Here is a 17612-nt window from a genome sequence, read left to right as displayed (position 1 = left end):
CCAAGTGTTCAAGTGGGCATGTAGACAGCAACAGTGTGTAGAACTTTTGATTTTCCCGATGGAACATACTTATTGTAAAAGGTTTTACACATTTTGATTGTCAGTACTTTACACTTTAAAATACATGAAATGTCTGTTCAGTAGTCCGTATGTAACAGATAACAAAATTTGCGTCTAATTAAGTGATAAAAAGCAGTTGCAAACGTTTGGCAAAATACACATAAGCCCTCATCTCTGCACCATTTCAGTATGCAACTATTTTCGTTTTACTACCAAATTATATGTAATATCTAATTAGTTTAACTTGCACTGCAAAGTTTCCTTGACATATCATTATTTCTGAGACATCTCCTGAACACAATGAATGATGGGATATGCTTAACTGGTATTAGTGTTGAATTAGTGTGCATTATCCATTCTTTAGCAAACAGAAACATCAGCATCCCTCATAACTGCATTTTGCTGAATTTTGACTTACCTTTTGTCACAGCTAGCAAATTTGAAGAAAAAATATTGATAGTCTTAAAAGTAATATGTTTATCAAAAACATATTGCATTGTGTGCCAAAATTTTTCATAAAAAACAGTGTTTATTTTTTAAATGTGTGTATTTTAAGTAAATCCATCATTTTAGTAAATCCATTCTCTTTGTGTTGTGGTGTTTCCTCTTACAAACAGAAAACACAAAATGTGAATTATCTAATAATGGTATTTATTGTTTATATTTTGGTGTTAGATAGACAAACATCACAAATTTAAGATGGGCCTCTGAATCTGCCAAAGAAGATGATGCTGTTTGTGGGGTTGTGCCTGATGTAGAATAAGAAGGGGTGATCTGCCATGAAGTGCTCTTCTCGTAACATACAGAAGGCCACAATGACCGCTGTGGCTGCTGCCGCCTCTGTGCCTTCTTCATTTACATCAACGAACGCCTTGTGGGCCACCGCTGAAATGAAGAGGCCACCCTGACTGCTCATGCCTGTTAGATCAGCCTTTCCCTCCTGGAATACAGAGGTCATCCCCATTCCCATCAATGTTTCTGCTAAGGAGCTCTCAACTTCTAGTTTGAACTTTGGAAAATGGACTATGATCTCTGTCTGGGTGTCCATATTGTTTCTGTTGGTCCATTCATGAAGCTTGTCAATGGTCAACTCACTCTCCAGCTGTCAAACACACATATACAAATAATGTGAGTCTTTAAACATACAAGATACCAAATATAATCGTGAAGATCATTACAAAAACTTTTTGCCGACCTTCAGAAGAGGGTCAGAGCCATCCTGAGTTTCCTCAGGAAGAAGGATCAACATGCTGAGCTCCTCCTTTACGTATGGCAACTCCAGCACTTGCAAGCGGTGCTCATAGACATAGTTGAAGGGGAACTTTTTCTTCTGGTACATCATTTGCACTGGTCGGCTCTCATTCTGATGGAAAACAGATACAGGTACAAATGAGAGAGTGAACAGGAATAATATGACTCTCTGTCAGGTAGGTATGATGTAGTACATAAGGCGTAAGGACGTACAGATTTTGATTCAGCACAGAAATGTTTCTGGGTGAAATAAGAATAGCACCTGGTTTATTTTAAACGGCATTTCTTTAGTGTCTTGAGCATTAAATCTCTGCAGCCAGTTCCCTTTGAAGTAGATGGCATTAACCAGAGCTAGTCGGGTCATTGCAGTCACCATTCCTGGCTTGAGAAGATCTTTGATTTTATCTGAAAAACACAAGTTTGTGTTTCTGACTTCACATCTGTGGCTTTTTAAAAAAGGTTCTTTTGCAACAGGTCCAAACTGATTCTTTTATCCGAAATAGAACTGTATATGGAACTGATTTTCTCACTTTCAGTCTGCTCTTCCACCCATTGGTTAATGAGCTGTCTTGACTTATCAGATGCTCCAACAAAGTCCACCGCCTGAAGGTCAGCGTGGTACAGCTTCAGAGTGGAGTCCAAATACTCCTGCAGGACACATGACAACACATTCAGTAAAAAAGAGAGAGAGAGAGAAAAAAAAAAAGAAAGACCTCAAGTTAAACAACCGAGGGAAAATATTATATATCTCAGATTTAACCTCAAAATGTCTCATTATTAAAGGCAGAATGGACTCACAGGTAAGAAGCTGAAGGTTTTCTCTCCGTAGAGGCGGTTGGCCAGTTTGAGGATGTAGGAGGCTGATGGATTGTTGATTGATGAGGTGAGGCTCTCAAAATGAGCGTGAACATCAGAGACAGAAGTGAAGGACAAAACCTGCACAGTGCAAGAGAAGTTCTCCTTTTTCAGCATAATAACACAGGAGAGGCTTTGGAAATATCTTACAATACTGGCATATTATCATAGATTTCTCTTTTATTCAAAAGAAAATCAAAAACATGCCTGCGGGAAGACTAAGCTAGTGTGCACTGAAGAGACTGTTCTGAGTACATTTACTGCAAGGAGTAAACTAAATCATGGATTTTATCTAATTGTCATTGGAGTCTGAAGTTCGTTGTCAAGCCAAGCATTTACATGCATTATCTAAATGAGTCTGTAATTAAAATAAATAGATGCAACATAATCAGGGTAGGCACAAGTTGGCTTTTGTGGCAACAACCTGGAATATTTTCTTCTTGGTCCATTTTAGTTTTTTTCCTTTGGATTTGGAGGAATTTTCTTGAATTTTAAGCTGCTTCTAAAAGAGTCTCAGGTGGAGAGTGAGAGAACAGCTGTGATCATTTGTTTACATACTTTACTTCTCCCTTCCTCTTTCTGTTGAATCAGTCTTGTTTGCTGGTTGTATCACAGTCTGCATGCACTCTTTGGCTAATGAAATGTTCTGCTGTGTCGAGTTAATCAATAAAAGTTAATGCTTGGCATTCAGTATTAAACTGAATTGCAGTCTAAGCATATTCAGTGGCTTTCTAAAAGCTGCAGTGGCTAGTATCTACCAAATACCACTACCATGAAGTTAGTAGCTTATAGGATTAGTTCGCTTTCAAATTAAAATTTCCTGGTAATTTACTCACCCCCATGTCATCCGAGATGTTCATGTCTTTCTTTCTTCAGTCAAAAAGAAATTAAAGGGTTAGTTCACCCAAAAATGAAAATTCTGTCATTTATTACTCACCCTCATGCCGTTCCAGACCCGTAAAACCTTTGTTAATCTTCAGAACACAAATTAAGATATTTTAGTTTAAATCCGATGACTCCTCAAGATCCATAAAGGTACTAAAATCATATTTAAATCGGTTCTTGTGAGTACAGTGGTTCAATATTAATATTATAAAGCGACGAGAATATTTTTGGAGCGCCAAAAAAACCCCCAAAATAACTTATTTAGTGATGGCTGATTTCAGAACACTGCTTCAGGAAGCATCAGAGCATAAATGAATCAGTGTATCGAATCATGATTCAGATCGCATGTCAAACTGCCAACGGCTGAAATCACGTGACTTTGGCGCTCCGAACAGCAGATTCGACACACTGATTCATTTATGATCCGATGCGTCCTGAAGCAGTGTTTTGAAATCGGCCATCACTAAATAAGTCGTTATTTCGGGGTTTTTTTTTGGCACTCCAAAAATATTCTCGTCACTTTATAATATTAATATTGAACCACTGTACTCACATGAACCGATTTAAATATGTTTTTAGTACCTTTATGGATCTTGAGAGAGGAAATGTCCATTGCTCCCTATGGAGGCCTCACGGAGCTATCGGATTTCAACTAAAATATCTTAATTTGTATTCTGAAGATTAACGAAGGTCTTACGGGTGTGGTACGGCATGAGGGTAAGTAATAAATGACAGAAATTTCATTTTTGGGTGAACTAACCCTTTAAGGTTTTTGATGAAAACATTCCAGGATTAGTCTCCATATAGTGGACTTCAATGGCCTCCAAACAGGTCAAAATTACAGTTTCATTGCAGCTTCAAAGCATTATACATGATCCCAGACGAGGAATAAGGGTCTTATCTAGAGAATCCATCGCTCATTTTCTAAAAAAAAAAAAAGGTCAAAGTTTGAACTAAATTGTCATATACAATATGCTAGTTCAAGTATAAAACAATTAGTTCAAACTTTGACCTGTGGAGGGCAGTAATATAATTTATCAGTGTCTACACTGCCGGAAATCTAATAGAGAATAAGAAGAGAGCGAGTTCAAGATGAGCATTTATGGTTAAAATGTATATAATTTTAATTTTTTTTTAGAAAATGAGTGATGGTTTCTCTAGATAAGACCTTTATTCCTCGTCTGGGATCGTGTAGAATGCTTTGAAGCTCCAATGTAATTTTGACCTTCAACCGTTTGGAGGCCACTGAAGTCCACTATATGGAGAAAAATACTGGAATGTTTTCATCAAAAACCTTAATTTCTTTTCGACTGAAGAGAGAAGGACATGGACATCTTGGATGACATGGACGTGAGTAAATTATCAGGAAATTTTAATTTAAAAGTGTACTAATCCTTTATACAGTAATAGCGCCAGTACTAACTGAACACATTTAAACTGAATGACAATAGGTTATTCTGAAAGAAAGCACTCTTTGCTTTGGAAATAGTATTGAAATGGCTACATACAAATGAATAATGAAGTGATGACAGGTAGAATAATAATTCAAAGAAACTGAAAGGAAAAAATGTCAAACTGCCAGGATTTCTCAACCCTAAAATGAAAACTAATTTATTAATGAAAGCATTCTCAAGTCATTTAAAAAAAAATCTCAGGCTCTGAGAATGAAAGGTATTTTCTTCCCCCACAAAATCTAGCCTAAATAAACTCATTGGGTAACCATTGCATAACTGTGTGCCATTCTTTGAATATGATAAATGCATCTTGTAAGCTCAAACTATGCGCAAGTGTTTACTCTTTTGACATCTGGGCTTCGCCCATTACCCATTATATATGGTTCTTTTCTCTTTCGTGTTTTGGGTTGATTTTTTTGTTTCCCAATCACCGATTTTAAGTGCGCGCAATGAAGCCAACTTGTAGATTCACAATTAGAAAAATTCATTAGACACCCTCACAGCCCTTGCTTGTTCTCCTGACGCCCATGCATCATACCTTTGCCATTTCTTCAGCTGTGTCTCCTCGGGTTCCCAAGTAGACCATACTGAGCGCTGCGCTGATGCTCAGAGGAGAAAAGAACATGTTTCCCTCAGAGTTGCTCGCGCTCAGAGCCCGATAGAGATCCAGAGCGAAGAGACTGTTAGCTCGAGCGAGACCCTCCATGACTGATGACACTGCAAAAAGAGCCCAAACATTATGATAGCACCAATTTATACAACCATCGTTGCATACCATATAGCGCTTCTGACAAAACGAAGCGTGACACTGAGCAGATCTTTACAGATTATAAGTGTTTATGATTTATGAATGCCCCGCATTTAGCTAAATAAGCAAAAATAACTTTAGACTGTTGTCCATTTTAATAATTGAATTCCACTTTTGTTTTATTATTTGTAACAGTAGGTATCTTTTGTATAGCCTATATTTTATTCACGCGCAGAGGTTTCATTAGCCTAAGTTACATGACAGAGAATCTGAGAAACGCGGAAGTCGCAAAGTCGACGTAGGTTATCGTTTATTTCTATGGCGAACGAAACTGCAGTTTCGTAGACATACATGTGTATAGATTAAGTAGCCTATTACTTACATTTTATGAAAGATGCTTGTCCCAAACGTACGTCTGTGCGAGAGAGAAACCTACCCCAGAGCCACGCAATATAAATGACTAGCAAACGCCCATAATAAACAGAACAAGCTAGGCAAGTTAACTGCAGAAGTTACACATGTAGGCTAACAGGTGAGTCAGTCTCACACTCCTCCCGCCCTTTTATTACCTTTTCATATGCTTCCCTTATTTTACTGCATAATGTCCAGCCAAGTTCAAAAGTGAGTAAAACAGTTGTTGGAATGTTTGAGTGTGCTTACTTTGGAGAGAGAGCGAAAGCGAGCGAGAGAGGAGAGAGAGAGAGAGAGAGTGTACAATAGGAAATAGATTTATGTTTTGTCAGCAACACAACACAGATGCATTCAATGAATGTGACAGCTCTGGACTAATCAGTTGGACTTTGTGCATAAAGGGTGAGTCACACTGTGGATCAGAGGTTCTGCGCAATAAAACCGTCAAAGGCCTTTCACAATAGGGCCTGTGTTCATCAGAAATGCTTCTTCAGTCGTGTTTTCAAAATGGTTCTTTGTTTTTTATTGATCTATTGAGCATAGACTATTGATTTATTCAGAATACTTGAGGTTTCTACCTTAAGAGATAACTCTTAATTTGGCATAACATAAGGAATTATGAATGAAAGAGTTGGCCGCCTCACTATCAATGTAGGTATATAATTAACTTAAGGTTGGCCCCACAAACACACACACACCTACGTTGGGTTTCCATGTTTAATGGGACTTTCCATTGAGATAATTATTTTTATACTGTCAAATTTATATATTCTATCCCATATAACCCTAAACCATCACAGGAAACTTTGGGCATTTTTGCATTAAAAAAAATCAAAACAAAACTCTAATATGATTTAAAAGCTGTTTTCCTTATTGGGGACCAAAAAATGTCCCCACAAGGTCATGTAATCATCTCAGCTCAACATTTATTTTCAAAAAACACAGTAAAATCAGTAATATTGTTTTTAGTAATTTCTATAAAAAAATTATCTTACATTATTCAGCAATTATACAGTCTACATCTAAACAAAACAGCTGAAAACCCTTTGATTGTGAACAGTTAGACTGAGTATTGTAGGCCACTGTAATTTAAATACACATTTTAATATTAATATGCATAATAGTAAATAAGGTGCACAGAACTCTTGAAGACTCAACAGCAGCACATAAATTGCAGAACTGGAAGGGATAGTGTGGGGAAATAAATTACAAGTGCTAGTCAACCAAAAATGAAACCTCTGTCAGCTCTCAGATCTCATTCTTCATTCCGCTTATTTGAACAAGCATGCATGTATTAAATTATAGCAAACACATGAACAGCGTTTGGCGTGAACCATGAAGCGGCTCTCCGATGCACCATTTTGGGAAATCTGAACACAACAGGGTTATAGTCTATGCAGTCAATCTATATGGGCCCCTGCCCATTGACATTTATTAGCCACTAGATGGCAGAATTATTTTTTTTTTGTAGAATGATGCATCTATTATATTCTATATTTTTGAAAAATAATATTTTTTTTTCCTTTTAATTTCACTGTAACTATACACTTGTTTTACCAAAGTTTATTGCAAAATCACTAATTCAGGATGTCCATAACATGTGGAATATCAAGTTCTATGTGCTGTATATATGTTTTGTACACGCAGGCAGACAATCACTCACGCTCGCTCTCTCTCTCTCTCTCTCACACACACACACACACACACACACACCATTGCTGCTCTTGAATTACACACAGACAGCAGCACTTACACGTCAGAATGAGATTTAAATAAAACTTATCCTGTCAGCACCATGGTTTTGCTGTTTCCACACCTCACTCTGCATGCATACTTCCTCCAGAGTGTGTGTGTGTGTGTGCGCGCATTGGATAAGGGCGATGTGTGTGCGTTTGCCGTTATTTAGCCAGTGTGTCCCCAGAAGTTAGCTAAATCTGATAACCTCCATCTCCATCTCCGTTAGAAAAATGATTCATAAATAATGTTTTGTCTGATGATACAAAATGTGAATGTTTTCTGATAGAGTTTTGGAATATGATAAGATTTTGGAAATATCTACGGTATGTCCTCATTTAGATAGCTAACTAAATGTGTAAATATGTACATGTCAAAGGAGAGAGAATTAGTCAGGAGGGACTAAAGGGTATAATTTGGCTCCCTGGAAGTGAGAGAGGAATGGTTGGCTATGAAAATACTGTATGTAACATTGCTCAGTGATGACAGAAAGGCAGGCACATTCATCAGCTTCCTAAGTGTACCAAACATCTCCAAAAACACTTAGCCCGCCAACACACAGACATACAGAGATACACCTAGACACATGCACTTTCCTTGACCTCATTCCCAAAACAACTACAGAGAAGATGTTGCAAATTATAATTATTATTACATCAGAAATAATAAAATTAATTAAACATTTAAAATTTTCTGTTATGTTTAAAAAAGCATGTGGCCATGAAACTTTAGAACCCTTTTACATGCTCATACAGGTTTATGAAAGGACACGAGCAGCTGCAGTTTGCCTTTGATATTTGCTATTTTCAATGAGAACACAATCCATCATATACAACAGCACAAGTGCCAACTCATAGCATAGCTAACCTATATTCCAACACAATAAAGGAATCTTTATAGCTTTAACTAGGGATACCCAGCGAGAAGAGATCATCCCCTGTCTTAAATATGCCAAGGAGAACAGAATTTGACATGGTTCTTCTGTTTGTTGGTCTCATCCTTTTCATTACACTAGATATGCCATTCTCAAAAAATATTATATATCTGCAGATGTGGATTTGCCTAAATTTGACCTCTGGTAAACCTTGAACAGCATTATATAGAACAGCATTGTTGCAAAAATAGTGCACACTTAAGTCTTGGTCCTGAGGTGGTTTCTCACTGACGATTCAATCACAGCTGAAGGCTATAAATAATACGAGTGACAAGACAAAGGTTTATTAGACTTCACAAAGCCATGGAGCAGGTGCTTTAGACTGAATTATCTCCAAATGTAGTATCGGAAAATATTATTGCCATTAAACATTTCAGTTTATACTTACAAATACACTTCTGGTCAGTAAATTGTTCCCCAACCATCCTCATTCTATTTGATAAATCAAAGCATTTTTTAATAATCAATGTATGTGTTTTTTTTTTTAAAATAAGTATCTGAATATCTTTTTAGATTATGTGGTTCTGTTTGTTGGCTTTTAAGGTCATGAAATCGCCCTTATCCACCGCACGCCCGCACACAAACACACAAACGTAAAGGGGAACACATGGCACTGAAATTCCACACCCTCTACAATAACATGTTTAACCCCTTTCCCACTCCCTGCGCTTCTCTCATCCCCCCACACCCCCTCCACCCCCACCTCACATTTACACTTTGACTTGTCTCTGACTTTGCTGACCCGTTTCCACATCCCACAAACTATCTCTCTCCTTGCTTATTTGACTGTGTGCCACTTATACAGAGTAGACTAAGTGAGCAAGTCACCATGTCTGAGGCTGTTCACAGATTTATGGATAAAAATCCTTGATATAGACTGTGTTTTACAACAAAAGGAAGAGGAAAAGCTGACTTGCAACTTGGGAGCGACTTGACCTGCCTAATTGAATGTAAGAGGAAACCAAATTATGTTTTTGTATGGTATCACAGTGTGATATTCTAAATATGCTACAATACTAGTAAGCTGGACTGAAATGAAATATGCTTTTACTGAATTAACAGCTGCTGTAATGTTGCATTAACAAGCCTGTACATGCAAACACACATATGCATGCCTAATGAACTCTATCAAGATGCATTTGTTTCAATAAATGTTTGTGCTGAATCTATTGGTGTAAGATGAAAGTGCATTGAAGTATGTGTAATTTTACACTGCACTGTTATTACCATGAGGCAGCTGCTAAAGTGATGGTGTTGATACAAGATCTGAGATTAAACGTTCCCTTGTGCGTCTGTCTATGAGCACAAAATGGCTCCACAAGTTTTACAGTCATCATGACATTCCTGACCAACATAGATTTAACTCAATATAAAATATCCTTTATTTGTGCTGTAGCTGCGTCTGTTGATCTTGGTGTATGGAAGCAAAGCTTTAAAGCAATCAGTCCAGGGTTTAAAACTCAAATGTTTCCCCTAACATATGTTATCAAGTAGAAACTGTCAGTCAAAAATAATTAAGAAGAAGTGACGTCAAATAAGCAACGTTCCAAGAAACACCCTGCCAAAATCTCACTGAGTTCTTGGCTAGAGGGGTAATGTAATGATATATTCCCACTGGGCCATTTCAAAAGAACATTCTAACTCTAGAATCATATCAAATCTGTTTAGCAACCATGGCCAATTCAGTTAGTAACTAATTAAGGACAACATACCTATCTGTGAATTTCCTATAGAGGTAATTTGATTGAAAAAAATAACTTAAAATTCCTTTAAAAGGATAGTTCATCCAAAAATAAAAATTCTGTCATCAATTACTCAACCTCATGTTGTTCCAAATCCATAATTTATACTATAGAACATAATTTTTAATGGTCGCAAAGTAAATTCAGATTCAAATGTAGCTAATCAGACTGTCAGACAGTAGGCTCAGAATTTTTCTATAGTGTCATTTGAGTGCTTTATGTACATTTGCTGATCAATGTTTATATGTGAATAAAAGCCTTAATTAAATCTGTTTATCAGTGATCAGGTCTTTTCAGAAGACTTGGATTAAACTGCTCGATTCGTATGGATTTATTTTATGATTTCTAATATGATCAGAAATTCCAATTTCGTTAAAAATGTCTTCATTTGTGTTACAAAGATGAAGGAAAGTCTTTTATGTTTGGAACAACATGACAGTGAGTAATTGATAGGCCTAACAGAGTTTTCATTTTCATTTTTCACTTTAAGCGAAGTTACCTGTTCTTGAACTTCCGCTAGACGACGCCCAACGCCCCCCTTGCCTACAACCGGTTTGGCGTTATGTGAGTAAAATATTTTTACCTGTAAAACAAGCAAAGCAGTGTTCACTCTCGACTTCTTTTTTGGGGTTTCTTTATTTTTTCCTGTCTTCCTCTTTTATGTTTCACTGTGTAAGCTGCTGCTAACAGATGAGAAATTGTGAACATTTTCAAACTACAGATGCAAATAATGATTCTCAAAATGTGGGGCACAGTGGCATAGTGTCTGGGTATGAAGGGGATACATGTACATATGGGCCCGGGCGGATTGGGGGCCCGCAGCATGGGCAAAAGCCCCCAAGAAGCAGTGCTCTGTCAAAAGCTCGCTGCAGCCAATGATTATATATTGTTCATCCAAAGCATCACTGAAATATTTATAATTTTTGTTTATATAATTAAGTTATGTTCTAGGGCTAGTTTCATAAACTGCTAAGACTAGTCTTACAAGTTAGTCATCTTTTCTTTTCTTTTTCTTTAAAGGTGCCATCGAACATTTTTTTTACAAGATGTAATATAAGTCTAAGGTGTCCCCTGAATGTGTCTGTGAAGTTTCAGCTCAAAATACCCCATAGATTTTTTTTTATCAATTTTTTTAACTGCCTATTTTGAGGCATAATTAGAAATGCGCCGATTCAGGCTGCTGCCCCTTTAATTGCTCGCGCTCTCCGCCCCCCTCCGGAGCTCTCGACTCTATCGTTGCATAAACAAAGTTCACACAGCTAATATAACCCTCAAAATGGATCTTCATGCAGCAAAGTGTTCGTCATGCAGCATGTCTAATCGCGTAAGTACAGTGTTTATTTGGATGTTTACATTTGATTCTGAATGAGTTTGAGGCTGTGCTCCGTGGCTAAAGCTAACAGAGATTTATAAAGAATAAAGTTGTGTTTATGAATTATACAGACTGAATGTGTTTAATAATGAAAATAGCGACGGCTCTTGTCTCCATGAATACAGTAAGAAACGATGGTAACTTTAACCACATTTAACAGTACATTAGCAACATGCTAACGAAACATTTAGAAAGACAATTTACAAATATCACTAAAATATCATGATATCATGGATCATGTCAGTTATTATTGTTCCATCTGCCATTTTTCGCTGTTGTCCTTGCTTGCTTACCTAGTCTAATGATTCAGCTGTGCACCGATCCATACGTTAATACTGGCTGCCCTTGTGTAATGCCTCGATCATGGGCTGGCATATGCAAATATTGGGGGCGTACATATTAATGATCCGACTGTTACGTAACAGACGGTGTTATGTCGAGATTCGCCTTTTCTTCGAAGGTCTTTTAAACAAATGAGATTTATATAAGGAGGAGGAAACAATGGTGTTTGAGACTCACTGTATGTCATTTCCATGTACTGAACTCTTGTTATTCGACTATGCCAAGGTAAATTCAATTTTCAATTCGATGGTCATACTAGTTCTTAAGACACAGTCAAACAAAATTGAACAAAAAATTTTGTGCCAGCATTTATCATATATATATATATATATATATATATATATATATATATATATATATATATATATATATATATATATGCACAAACATTTTTTGGGTTGTGGAGAGTATCTCGGGATGTGCTGACAGAGTGACAGAGTCAAAGAGTTTGCCTTTCATCACTGTAGCATAAGCCGTTCCAAGCCCTTTAATTGAGACTCTGTAACACTGCACCAGAGAATACGAAATCAAGGATAAGACCACAGTACATAGTCACGCACTCATTGCACCATACAGGACAAAATGCCAATAACATTGTCCACTATGAAGGTAACTGGAAAAAAGAAAACTTTTGAAACTTAGATTGTCAGCAATACTTTTTTAGAAAAGATTTTAGAAAAATCATAAGAGTTTGCCTCTATATATCAAAGTATTATGGAAAGATACCTAAAGTGGAAATACAGTGTGACATAAGGAATCCCAAACCAATAGAGAGGACATAGTCAGAAACAACATTCTTACGTCATTCTAGGGAATAATGCTTGACCACAGGTGCCAGAGCTGATTGAGACTTGTGTCTGGTTTGAAAATAGAGCGTTGTTCTTGTTGTTGGGGTGTCCCAGCCCCAGGGGAATCACTCCACTTTGTGACTTTCTGTTACTTCAGGGCATACAGATGGATCAACATGCTATGCACAGAATGGCATCTCAACTGATCCCTTGGAAACAGAACAACACACTTAGTTCCTATGAGAGTACGTTGAGCTAGAGCTGATGGCTAAATGCAGCCCGGATCATTGGTGACAGATATAGTGTATAAATTGAGTTATGTGAAGTGAGTCTTTTGGAGTCCCCATACCTTTTTCTGTCACATTGTAGAAGTAGTTACCTTTAAAAAAGACATAATCATTATTTTCTCTATGCATTGTTCAAAAGCAGTATGGACAATAGTCTTTCAAAATAAGGATCAACACCTGGGCCAAGTGCTTAAAGTTAAAAGCACAAAATGACCATCTGACCCCCATAAAGCTGCTTATAGCTGCTCATCCCAACCATGACCCATCCCGGATGTCAGCACTGACCTGCACCTGCTCACTGACCCGAAACAAATATGAACTCATACATACACAATGTGACACATTTCCTACCAATCCATTCTTGTGTGTAAAAAACACTTTCTACAGATTTTTCTGAAATCTAAAGAAAGATGCTTAGACTATTGGACTATTATGGACTATATCCACCTTATTTTGCAATGTGGAAGTAAGCTATTTTCTGTGAATGTGAGTCTTACGATTCATTAGCCATTAGCCTATAGGTAAATAACTGCATTACACTGTAAAACTATTTGCACTACAAAGGAGTGTTTATAATTATGACAATTCATTTAAGTAATACCAGTTTGCAATATCAAGCAGCATAAACAGCTATTTTGTACCGCTAAAAATAACTAGAAGCAAAGAAGCCAGACACATTGAATTTACAAATGGCCATGCCTGCACAAAAAAATAAAATAAAATAAAAATTTTCTCAAAAAAAAAAAAAAAAAAAAATCATGTTGAGTCACCTCATAGTAATGAGTAGGCTACTGTGAATACAGACATACTTCTTTTTCACATAGCCTACTGTTTTTTGCCAAGTTGGGAATGTGGTTTTGGATGCAACCTTACTATTTTTAACATATAATTATAGCAAAAACAGTATGAGAAGTATACTATGGTTCTGAATTCATAAACTGTCTTTATGAGTGAGTGAGTCATTGAATCATTCACCGATACGATACATTGAAACACAATGAATCATTCACGAACATCACTACCATGTATTGCTCTGTTAATTCAGCTGTGGCTTGTTTAGATTTTCGTTGGCGGAGCAAAAAAGACAAAGTAATATTGTGTCTAAAAAAACTACACATTATTAACTTGTTTATTGAAATGTTGTATGAAAGCAATATCACACTCAAAAATGACTGTGTATCAGGGTTAGCTGGCCTATTCAGTGTGAGACTCTTCCTCACGTCACATGTCAATTTTCTAACGCAGTGAAAAACTATAGCGGACACACACCATGTGTTGACAGCCAAGACAGAGGAGGGTGCTTTGGATATGAAACAAAATCACAGCTTTCAATTCATGTAAGTTTTATTAAGAAATTCAAACGATAAATAGTGTTTTGGCGCTCTTTAATGTGGCTTGACATCCACCTCAGTTAACTAATAATTGCCATTGAAACTAAAATCTCTTTCTCTTTACTGCTAGTTATAGCACGAAATAAACATGTTGAAAGATAGTTAATGTTACTGAAAGTTATCATGCTCAACAATCAGTGACGACATCAATAAAACAGCTAAACAGTTAAATTTATCTCAGAAAAGCCATTCAGTGTCCATAAACTCTAAAATGTACTCTAGCCGAGGAGCATTTTGCAAAAAACAAACAAAAAAAAAACAATAAAAAATGCACTGTTACATGTTAATTATAACCTATTTGTACTCTATCATCAGAGGTGTATAGAGTACCTGAAAACCATACTTGAGTAAAAGTACAGATGCCTTACATAGAAAATGACTCCACTACAAGTTACAAGTCACCAATTCCAATATGACTTGAGTAAAAGTCTTGAAGTATCTGATTTTAACAGTACTTAAGTATTTTACTCACGCTGAAAATAAGAAACAATTGATTTGTAAGATTATTTTCTAAAATCAAAATGAAACTGAACACCTCGATATTGCAATAAATCAAGGTCAACACAACAACCTTTTAAACGTCTACAAACTCTCAAGACTCAGTTAAGCTCAAGTGCACAAAAAGGCCATAAGTAAACCAATATCCTTCAAAAAGGTCTCGTCAATATAGCAAATAAATAAAACAATGTTAAATAAAATTAAATAGTCAAAGTCTACTGTATGTGCTGGTTTGAGCCTCATCACCAGCTGCAGTCATTTCCTCAATTCAAAAATCAAACAACTGCGATCAGCAATTACTTACTAATGCACTTACATTCACACAAAGTATCCTTGTTGACAAGTTTGGGTGAGTAAAATCAAAGCCTACAAGATATAGTACCTTCAGTGCCCTTAGATGGCGATATCGCTTCTTTATAGCAGAAAAAAACTGCTGCTGAAAAAGTTAGGTGCCATGAAAAATGTAGCGTGTAATTGCATTACTCATCACAAATATAGTGGACTAAAAAGTACATTTACTTGTTCAAAAATGTAGTCAAGTAGAGAGTAAAAGTTGCCAATATCTTTGATACTCAGTACAACTACAGAGTAGCCAAAAAGATACCTGAGTACAGTAACTAATTACATTTACTCAAATACTTTACACCTCTGTATATCATTAAAAAGTTATTATAATGTCATTATTTTAAAAACGGCCTTATATACAAATCAGTTGTTAATTTTAAACTTCAATAATTATGTACTAGTTAAAAGGATTCCGTTTGCAACATTAGTTAGAAAAAAAATAAAGGTACTAAAATGAACATGTACTCCCCATCCCACCCTGCAGGAATAATTCTCACTCTGAGATGGCAGCCCTGCTTTAAGGTATATTGATGTGACTTCAGTGTAGTTTTGTCTGTATTCTTAGCTCTTTTACCTACACTTGTATTGATTTGTTAATTTTTTATTCCAAAAAAGATTTTATTTTTGTTTGTACTTTTTTTTCCTCTTCTGTTTTCAGCTCAGAAGACAATACCAAGTTTGCTGCAGATAGGAAGAGGGGGTGTGTCAGGTCCAATAAAACACCCGCTGCCCATGCACTGCATTTCTTAACAACAGAGCCATGGAGGGAGAGGAATCACGCGTCAAGGAGCTTGATGTTGGTCGACTTGAATTTTTTGGGCACCTTGAACGAGTAGAAAGAATGCGCTGCTACTGGGAGCTCAAACATGTCCAGCTAAAGACTCTAGAGCAGGTAACTCCAACAGATATATTATATGCACGTCAGGTGTGTATACACCACTGTTTAAAAGTTTGGGGTCAGAAAGATTATTTTATTTCTTATTTAAATAAATTAAAACTTTTATTCAGCAGGGACATATTAATTTGATCAAAAGTGCCATTTATAATGTTACAAAAGATTACTATTTCAAATAAATGCTGTTCTTTTGAACTTTCTATTTATAAAAAAATCCTGAAAAAAATTTATTACTGGTTTCACAAATGTATTAAGCAGCTTTTAACATTAATAATAATAAGAAATGTTACTTGAGCACCAAATCAGCATATTATAACGATTTGTGAAGGATCATGTGACACTGAAGACTGCAGTAATGACTGCTAAAACTTCAGCTTTGCCATCACTGAAATAGATTACATTTTAAAATGTACTCAAATGTTATTTTAAATTGTAATATTATTTCACAATATTACTTTTTTTATCATATTGAGCTTTGGTAAGCATAAGTGATGTCTTTAAAAAACATAATAAAATCCTTCTAACCTCAACATTTTATAACTGGTAGTGTATAAGCCAGGGTAAAATAGATTAATTGTTTGTGTATTACTTCAGCTAGTTGTGTTGCACTGTTTTAAATTTGCCCATAGATGGGGCTGTATCACCATGGATCACACCTATTATAACTAAAAAAAAAAATCTGTTTCTGTTTACAAACTGAGGAAATACTGTCTGGGGTATTTGACAGCATGCCACAGTTAATTTGAAAATAACTAGAAAATTCTTTTAAGTTCAACTTCCCTTTGAAACTTTTAATGCTCTCTTTACTTACAAACTATGCCATGGTTATTTTTATAGAGATTGCACATGCACACTTTGACACACAGTCCAACATACACATGCCTGCACACCCAAAAACGTTTATGAACTTTTAAAAAAAGTACCAAGGTCATGTGGCACTGGTAATGTTTACTGACCATCCAGGAGGGGGCGACAGTTCATGAAATATTGCTTGCACTGCTTGCTGATGCAAACAGGTTTTAGAAATCAAATCTTTCACAGACAGGGCTTAGAATAAAGGGTTATTTCACCCAAAAATGAAAATTCTGTCATTAATTACTCACCTTCATGTCGTTCCATATTTTTGATGAAATCCGAGAGGTATATGACTCGTCCATAGACAGCAATTTAACCACCACTTTAAAGGGTTAGTTCACCCAAAAATGAAAATTCGGTCATTTATTACTTACCCTCATGCCGTTCTACACCAATAAGACCTTTGTTAATCTTCGGAACACAAATTAAGATATTTTAGTTGAAATCCAATGGCTCCGTGAGACCTGCATAGCCAGCAATGACATTTCCTCTCTCAAGATCCATAAAGGTACTAAAAACATATTTGAATCAGTTCATGTGAGTACAGTGGCTCAATATTAATATTATAAAGCGACAAGAATATTTTTGGTGCGCCAAAAAAAAAAAAAAAAAAACACTACTTATATAGTGATGGCCGATTTCAAAACACTGCTTCAGGAAGCTTCGGAGTGTTATGATTCAGTGTATCGAATCTGTTGTTCAGAGCGCCAAAGTCACGTGATTTCAGCCGTTGGCAGTTTGACACACGATCCGAATCATGATTCG

The 17612-nt window shown here is 36.3% G+C and overlaps 1 protein-coding gene across 3 annotated transcripts in view; it reads right to left on the bottom strand.

Annotated features, from left to right (window-relative positions):
* Positions 1 to 657: 657 nt before the first annotated feature.
* LOC137018976 (leukocyte elastase inhibitor-like) overlaps positions 658 to 17612 on the bottom strand; it is a 38866-nt gene continuing 21911 nt past the window's right edge. The window contains exons 1-7 of one of the 3 annotated variants that reach the window (XM_067383864.1): positions 5823 to 6015; positions 5044 to 5222; positions 2110 to 2247; positions 1842 to 1959; positions 1574 to 1716; positions 1256 to 1423; positions 659 to 1162 (exon numbers count right to left, since the gene is read on the bottom strand). In XM_067383864.1, coding sequence (XP_067239965.1) covers positions 755 to 1162; positions 1256 to 1423; positions 1574 to 1716; positions 1842 to 1959; positions 2110 to 2247; positions 5044 to 5211 — 1143 coding nt within the window. In that variant the 5' untranslated portion in view covers positions 5212 to 5222; positions 5823 to 6015 and the 3' untranslated portion in view covers positions 659 to 754. Of the gene's footprint in view, positions 1163 to 1255; positions 1424 to 1573; positions 1717 to 1841; positions 1960 to 2109; positions 2248 to 5043; positions 5223 to 5635; positions 5802 to 5822; positions 6016 to 17612 lie in introns of those variants that run through there. The other 2 variants (XM_067383862.1, XM_067383865.1) reach the window with 2 other exon arrangements.

The sequence above is a fragment of the Chanodichthys erythropterus genome, chromosome 4, assembly GCF_024489055.1.
Source record: "Chanodichthys erythropterus isolate Z2021 chromosome 4, ASM2448905v1, whole genome shotgun sequence".
NCBI lineage: Eukaryota > Metazoa > Chordata > Actinopteri > Cypriniformes > Xenocyprididae > Chanodichthys > Chanodichthys erythropterus.
Note: the sequence above shows the minus strand (reverse complement) of the source record. Positions and strands in the feature narration are given on the sequence as shown.